The sequence below is a fragment of the Phyllostomus discolor genome, chromosome 5 (assembly GCF_004126475.2).
Source record: "Phyllostomus discolor isolate MPI-MPIP mPhyDis1 chromosome 5, mPhyDis1.pri.v3, whole genome shotgun sequence".
Taxonomy (NCBI): Eukaryota; Metazoa; Chordata; class Mammalia; order Chiroptera; family Phyllostomidae; genus Phyllostomus; species Phyllostomus discolor.
In genome coordinates, this window is record NC_040907.2 from 108,036,322 (window position 1) to 108,045,075 (window position 8,754).

General features: G+C 37.1%; 1 protein-coding gene across 1 annotated transcript in view; it reads left to right on the forward strand.

Annotated features, from left to right (window-relative positions):
* The window catches only part of VSTM4 (V-set and transmembrane domain containing 4), a 108,567-nt gene extending 101,987 nt beyond the window's left edge, over positions 1–6,580 (forward strand). The window contains exon 8 of the mRNA XM_028512271.2: positions 5,231–6,580. Within this exon, the coding sequence (XP_028368072.1) occupies positions 5,231–5,356 (126 nt within the window). The 3' untranslated portion in view covers positions 5,357–6,580. The remainder of the gene's footprint in view (positions 1–5,230) is intronic.
* The last annotated feature ends 2,174 nt before the right edge of the window (positions 6,581–8,754 follow it).

Sequence of the window (8,754 nt, forward strand, 5' to 3'; positions counted from 1 at the left end):
AGTAAACCAACAGTCCAGGGAAAGAGGAAATGGAGCAGTTGCTTCTTGCATGTTTAGAAAGTCCTAGGCTTTTCTAAAGGATCCTACCAGGACTTCCACCAGTTGGTTCACTCTGCTGTCTATCCTTTTCCCTCTGCCTGCCAGTAAGAGAACAACATCAGGTACAAGTGTCAAGGTACAAATGAAATCCTATTTTCAGGAGTTTCCTTTATGTTTTCAGTGGAACCTAAAGTGGGAATACCAGCAAGAGTAATTAAGTTTGTAGTCTGATACTAATGCCCAACACTTCTGTACTTCCTGTACCCCATGAACAGGATGGGGGCTTTGAAAGGGCTAGTGGATGGCAGGATATAACAAAAGAGCTTCTTGATTCATCTCCAGAGACCTACTATACTCTAGTCCTTGAATTGCTATAGGCACTAGAGAAGATATTCTTTAGCTGAAACCCAGGACTGCATGAATTGGCAAGATTGAGTTCATCACCTGAAATACAGGCCGGGTTCTGCAGCAGGCTTCACCCTAGCTCTGCCCCACGCAATTACTTTCACCTTTATATTGTGCTCCTGGCTTTATTACCAATTCTAGAGCCTCACCCAATCTTATTGATAAACGGATACTTTTCTCTAAGCTACTTCTCAATGTACCCAAACCCTCACTGAAATGTGGGTGCGAAGAAAGATAGAATGATAAAGACTGGTGAGGAATCTACACTTGCCCCTTTCGCTTGCCTTAGGAATTTATTTCCAATTAAACAAGATGGAAGATGTAACTACACACACGGTTGATTGTGACAATCAAGTGTGCATGCCAGAAAAACAGTAGGTTCTTTAAAGGTGCCCAAGGATTTATATTATGCATCTTCTGTTGGAAACTGTATACACTTCATAATTCAGAGCCTCCTGTGGTGCTACTCATATCTTCAATCAAATTATTATAGCCCAGAAATATGCATAAGGGAAATGATTCTATGCACTTTATGGGGAGGGGGTTGGTGCTTGTAGCAGTAATTGAAGTACCTTTCCACTTATGAAAAGTACTAATTTATTTGTTTTTATTGCTTTCTAGATGCAATTATTTATTTTTATGTTTGGCTTTATTAAATTATGTTACTATAGGAACATCATAAAAATGTATGAATACAAACACCAGCCAAGCCAGTTGGTGACCTGTATTGCGAAAGCTAGTGTTTATTTTCATATCCAAGCATAATGGAATAACTTAAGAATAAACAGATAATCTACACTAGAAAACAATGCAATTTCAGGGTAATGTAATAAAACACCTGGACAATATGATTTCATAAATCTCGGTTCTAAAATTTACATGAGTTGGGTTTTGCGGTGCTTATTTGAGGAACATACATTTCTAAATGGAATCATTATGTGAAATGTAATTAAACCAAAGGCAGATGTAAACGGGATTTTTGTGGCTGTAAGATATGGACGATTAGAAGTGGTTAGAGTTGTGGTGTCAAAAGACAAACAGGAGGTTTTCATCCCTATAAATGTCTTTAACTTTGAAATTTAAAAATGGCCAATTGTGTGGAGGTCACTTGGCTTTGGTGCTGACTATGTAATACTGGCTGTAAGGAGTTCTTGACATACTCTGCTCTTGCTCCATGTTCTTATATTTCATTCAGAAGCCAAGGGGCTTTCTGCTTTGATGTCAGTTTAAGAAAAATTGTATGCAAAATTGGTTATTTGTCCTGAAATTTCGGCAGTAGATAAACAGATCTAAACCACAAAAGCCCCAAAAATCAAGACAAAGGCAAAAGCACAACCAAAGCCAAAAACTGAAAACAAAAAGTGTGGCTGCTTAAATGATCATGTGCCTTTTATGACTGTAAGTTAGCTAAGACTTGTATTTCTCTATTATGAATTAAAATTAACTAACATGTTTTGAATACATGTACCTACCAGAAATTCAAAAGGTATAAACAAATGCATTCAATAAAGGGGGAGGTATCCCTTGGTCATGTAGTTACTCCCCAGCGAGAAAAATGCATACTCTGATTTTTCAAGCAGGTTCCAAGGATTTTCTAAGCATATTAAATATATGCCACATATATTTACTCACATAATGATAGTAAAACATACAGCACATATATAACTCCATTACTCCTTGTAAGATTGCAAATATGCCCATTGTATGATGCACCTTTCTGTTGATGTTAACAAAGTGTTTCCAGATTCTTGTTATACCAATGACATTTCACCAAACTATATACAATAGGACCGTTTATTCTATTTCTTTTAGCAATTTATTGTTTATTTTATTTTTTGTTTACACTATTACAGGGCATTCCCATTTTATCCCCTTTGCACCCCTTCTCCCCTTGCTCCCCCTTTCCTTCTGGCCATCACCACACTATTTGTCTGTGTTGTGGGTTATGCATATTAGTTCCTTGGCTAATCCTTTTGCCTTTTTAAAAATGTTTTTAAGTGTAGTTGGCATCCATATTTATTAGTTCAGGTGTACAACATAATGGCTTGATATTTGTATTTCCTTACAATTAATCACCAAAATAAGTCTAGTAACCATCTGTCACTGTGCAAAGGGATTACAAAATTATTGGCTATGTTCTATGTTCCCTGTACTGGTACATACAACACCTACCTGTTTAAACTGGAAGTTTGTACTTCTTTTTCCTTCACCTTTTTTCTTTGTTTTTTAGATTTATTTATTTACTTTTTAGAAGGGAGAGGAGAGGGAGATAGAGAGAGAGATAGAGGATAGAGATAGAGAGATAGAGAGAGAGAGAGAGAGGTCGAGATCAAGATAGAGAGAGAGAGAGAAGAGAGAGAGAGAGAGAGAGAGAGAGAGAGAGAGGAGATAGAGATAGGAAGAGAGAGAGGAGAGAGAGAGAGAGAGAGAGAGAAACATCAATGTGCGGTTGGGAGTCATGGCCTGCAACCCAGCCATGTACCCTGACTGGGAATTGAACCTGTGACACTTTGGTTCGCAGCCCATGCTCAATCCACTGAGCTACGCCAGCCAGGGCTTTCCTTCACCTTTTTACCCATCCCTCCACCCACTCCCTTCTGGCAACATCAGTTTGTTCTCCTGAAAGACAAAAAAAGTGATGTATAAGTGTGATTTTAGATCACAGTTCTCTTATTAGGAGAGAGATTGACTCTCATTTCATAAGAGTCACTTGTATTTCCTCTCCTGTTAACTCTCTAGCCCTGTTATTCTTTGCTTCATTTTTTGAAGGATTGTCAGCCTTATCTGTGTTGAATTGTAAAGCCGCTGATATAAGTTACAAATATTTCCCCCAGTTTTTAAGTTGTTCTTTGACTTTATTTAGAGAATATTTTGCCGTTTACATAGCATGAAGATGTCCATATCTTCTCTCTTGCTTCTGGATTTTTATATCATGCTTTAAAAGGCATTTCATATGCTGAGTTTATTTACACATTCTTCTAGCACTTTTATGAGTTTATTTTCCACATTAAAATGTTTAATTCATCTGGAACGTCTCTGGTATAAAGACTGATATAAGGGTATGATGTTTTTTCAAAAGACTATTCAAATATCCACGCATCATTTGTTGAAATGGTGGGGGGGGGTCATTTCTAGACTTTCCCATCAGTTCCATCGATGTTATGTCTTTTCATTTGCCAGTACCACAGTGTTTTAATGATGGCAGCTTTATATTTTTAGTATCACTAGGGTTGGATCACCAAGTATTTATTTTGATAATATTCCTTAAACATGGTATATATATATATATAATATATATATACACACACACACACCACACACACACCTGTGACTACTTTATTAAAAAATTGTTTTTAACAAAAATATTTTAAAATTCTATTAGATGCCTTTCCAGTATCTATAAAGAAAAAAAATGGGACCTAAATTTAGGACCTAAATTTAGAATATTCTCCATGTTTTTTAGGTTCTTTAGTTTCTAAATTTAGAATATTCTAAATAGATTCTCCTAATATTGAAGTATATTTGCATTCCTGAAATAAAATCAACTTACCTTGATTATGTAACTTTTGATATACTTCTTCATTCTTTCTGAATAAATTTTATTTAAAATTTATATCAATAAGGTTGTTGTAAAATATTTGAATTTCTTTTGTTTTTAATGCAGTGGATCATTTTAATTACATTGGAATTTTTTGTTCCTTAAAGGAATTTTTTTTTTAAGAAATTCTTGTATAAAACTGCCTGGACCTGGTGTTCTTGAGAAAGAGCTTTTTAAAATATTTTTCTTTTGTGTTTCCTCCTTTCCTTTCTTCTTCCCTCTTTCACTTTCTTTTCTATTTTATGATAATTAGTATACTCATTTTTTTGGAGTTAATGCTTATAATTTATATTTTTCTGGAACATTACCCATTTTATTCTGTATTTTAGTTTTTTTGCAACAAGTTGAGAAAGGTAGTTTTAAATTTCTTTTATTTACATTATATTCCCTTATTTCCTATTTTATTTATTTATTAATTTTTCCTTTTTATCTTGATTAATGTTTTTTTAGTTATTTATTTTGTTGGTGTTTTCCAAGTACAAGCTTTTGGATATTTTTTAATTCTACTGTTTTTTGATTGTTTGTTTTATCTTGTTTTCTGATTCACACAGTCTGGCTTTATTTCTGGTTCTTCTTTCTGCTTTTTTTCATGTATTTTGTTCTTTTTCTAACTTCTTCAGTTGGAGGGTTCATCCATTTATTCATTTTTTAATATAAATATTTAAGTCTGGGATTTCTCTCTGATACTGTGTTTTTTATGTCTTGGAGAGTAATGTTTTCTTTATTATTTTGAGGATATTCTTAAATTTTAGTTTTATACAGGTTAAGTCATTTAAGAAAATTACTAGATGGTAGCATTCTAGTTTTGTTACTAATTTCTAAGATTTTTGTTTCTATCTCTATCTTTTATTTTTTCATTTTGATCAGATAGTGTTAGTTACATTACTTTTACTTTTCAGAATTAAAGTTTTTTTGGTCTAATGTTTAATCTTTTTTTTATGTTAGTGTTCTGTGTTGACTTGAAAACAAGTCACAGTGTTCTCTTTGCAGGGCATAGTGTTCTCTCTGAGACATGAAATCTATATTTATATTATTATGTTATTTAGGTTTTGTATGTCCTTATAAAGTTTTGTTTATTTCTTCCTCCTTTGAATCCCAAAGTGCAATGAAAGTGCATGCCTGGTGAATGAATATGTGATATGAAATTTCCTGTGGTCAGCCAGAATTGTGTTGTGTTTTGTCTTATAGCCAAAGATTGCTGAGGAGAACTTGACCTATGCTGAGCTGGAACTGATCAAACCCCATCAAGCTTCCAGAGGCATCCCTACCAGCACTGTCTATGCCCAGATCCTCTTTGAGGAGAACAAACTGTAACTCCATGTTCTCTCCCATGGTTCTATTTAATACCTGCCACCCCCGTTATTTATGAAACCTTGGAAACAAAGTCCTTATTTTTGTATTTTCACATGTGCCACTGTGTGGTGGGGAACCCCTTTCCTATGGTATTCCAGGTGCCTTTAGAGAGGTATGAGGCTCCTCCTCTCAAAAAGCAAAGACCACACCCTTGGACAAATCTTCTGGGACAAGTTTTTTCTGGGTCTGAGCCCTGAGGGATGAGGACTCGTTTCTGAGAACATCCAAGGACATTCTCTGCTGAGCCAAAAGACTTCATGGTTTCATCTTCTTTCTCTGGATTTTAATTTTTTAAATCTTAATCTTCTATTCTTTCTGTATCTGTGACATCAAGCTCATAGTATATAACTAAAGGAAATGCAATTATAGGCTAAAGCTTGAGATGATAGATATGTACTAATTGGTTTTGAAAAGATCAGATAACTTGCTAGAACACTCAAAGCAGAGTAAACTGCTTATTACAAGCTGTACTCAAGGTAGCATCTCTTGTTTTAAATGGATGCACTGACCCTGGCAATTGAAGGGCAGAGAGGCACATTGTAGGGGAAGTCTGAGGCCTAATAAAAAATGAGCTGCCTTTGAAAACCCCAGTGCCTATTTCCCCATCCATGATCACCCACAACCGCAGGGCAAATAGACCACCATGCTAAGGGCTCCCATCCTTTCAGCAGCATGGAACTTTACCAATATAGAGACTTATATCCTCTAAGAAGTTCTTACTCTTTCCAGAGGAGCAAGGGAATATCCCATCAGTGACACACTGGAGGAACTGGTCCTCTTGGAAGTATGCCAGGGTTACCAACTCTGATGAATGTCTACTCATGTGGAAGCAAGGTCTTCCACCTGGTTCCCCCAGGCTAGAAGAGTAAGCAGCACAAGCCACACTGGAAAAGTATGTACTAAGGACCCTACTGTTGGAAAGTGCCTTGCCCAATTCAACTTTGCATGTAACTTTTGATAGGTTTGAGTGGGGGTCAGGCAGGAATGTGTGGCAGATGCACATGTGGGGAAGTTGCTCTGTGGATTCCCGTAACATCCAGGACCACACTGAAGACAGATCCATTCTTGGAGAAGGCCATCCTGTCTACTGTTGTTAAGGACCACTTCTTTCTGTGTGAGTGCGCTATAGAAATTTTTTGATTTTTGTAATGGACCATGTATATGTGGTAAAGTATTTTAAACACAGCTTTGAGTGTGAGTTGTGCCCCTCTGTAAAATCATGTGATTTGAACTTGGTCAAGTTTCTTATCCTTTAATTATCTCAGACTCACGTAAATAAAGGTGACTTAACCTCTCATAGAATTCTCACAATGGGTTAATAAATATTGCAAGATTCTGGACACTAAATTGCTACACAGAGACACAATGTTAGCATTCATCCTGAAGCCAGTTTGCATTTTCAAGATGAAATTTTCTGTACTATTTGAGACTCTCATTGCTATGACTTTAACACAAATATTTGCCAATGAACTTAGTTTTACAGTGACACGGCCAAAGACCCATGATGGCTTGTGAGTCTCTTTTGTGGTTTATTGGAAAGTGTCCAAATTGAGAGCAGGTAATGGTTTTCCAGAAGCAAAGTAGCCTGACTTTACAAAGCGAAAGTAATTCTCTTTGGCTACAACTGCATCTCATGCCCACCCTATCTACCAGATTTCAAAGGTAGTGATTAAACCATGCAGCTTTGAGTAAGAAAGACCATCTGGAAGAACTCACTGGAACTTCCCGGAGCATCTTGTTAGGTAGGAGGATATATGATTAGCACATCATTCACAACATAATTATCATAAGCATCATATATTTTCTCATGCAATGTTTCAGAACATGATTATATGATGTTTTGAGGAAGTAAGGTGATTTCCTGATTTGCACAAGAGCTATATGGGCTAGTGGGGCCCTGGGGGTGCCAGTGGGAGTGGCGAATGGGACATGTGAAGAGGAGATGATAGGAGAGAGCAATGGAGTGGGAAGCCCCCAGGCTTCTGTAGAACTGAATGGAACATAAATTACCCCAAACCCAACCCCTCAAATTTTAGTGAGAGCTTAGGACCATCACACATGGAAATTAACATACCCTGCTAGGGAAGAACACAGCTTTTACAAGCTGGTAAGTGCAAGTTGGTCAAACAAGCCATTGTGATAGATTCAGTTCAAGCCCTTTCTCCAAACTCTAGTCATAGCTGGACAAATGCACACTAAAGGTGTGCAATGGGGAATGTGCTAACCTGTTACAGTATAACAGGAAGCTGTAAGACCATCTTTCTACTGAAATGCTTCCCAAGGAAATGTAGGAGCTATTGGCAACATCTAAGCAGAACTTATCCTGCTATTATTGCCAGAAACAAACCATGCAGCTTCTGCCCAGAACTGGAAGCAATGGATGATTTGTACCTAGTGTTCTTTGGGTTGAAAAAATCTAGATTTTACGTCATAGTAAACTTAAAAAATAGGTCTACTCATTCATTCTCTATCAAATATACCACCTAAACATGTGATGGCATTTCTAAGGGCACATAAGAAGAAACATCATGCAAATATAAATTAGGAAAAGTTCTTCAATTGTTTTGACTATAAGGCATCTATCAGAACAACGATGTCTAAGAAGTTTTCAACATGCACAATTAATTGTGCATATAAGTGAAGTTAAAATAAACAAGAGCCTATTGCTAAGAATGCAGTGGTTCTTGCAGGCAGAGTGCAGATACTTCAGATTAGGTGGTGAATTTTGGCCTAGGTCATGTGTGGCACAGAGCCATCATAGGAAGCAAGGAGGTAAAAAGGGTTCCCCAAGTCCTGAACTAAGCATCTGTTGTGGGAGGAAAGGGGTGGGGATTTTTTAGGATCACCTCTTCATTAAAGCATTGTGATGCTGTTAGCTATAGGGCAAGTAACAAACAGCCAGACCTATTTTCTCTTAGTATTTGTTGTAATGACAATATGTGGAACACTTCATATTTTAGTGCATAGTCATCATACACATCAATAAGCCCCCAGATTCATTTGTGATAAGAACACTAAGTGAGTCGATGCTCTTAGGGACTATTAATGGGCTTGCTCATCACTCAGCCATGATATGCATAACTGCATCCTAAGCTGGTGAAGGGTGGGGCTCATGCCACAAAAATGATATAGATCATGCATGAGCCCAGTCTGGCTAACCAGAATCCCTGGAAGAAAGATACTGTCTTTCACTGTGTGCAGCTAAGCTGGGATGCCACATGTCAGATCTGGCTACAGCAATGTCCCTTGCCAAGTGGGAAGCCTGGGAGAGTGAAGGAGATTCTGAAAGCAGGGAGGAGGATGTTCTGAAAGCACAGATCCTGCTCTCAGCTCCTGAAATTCCCCAGACTCTTCTCTCT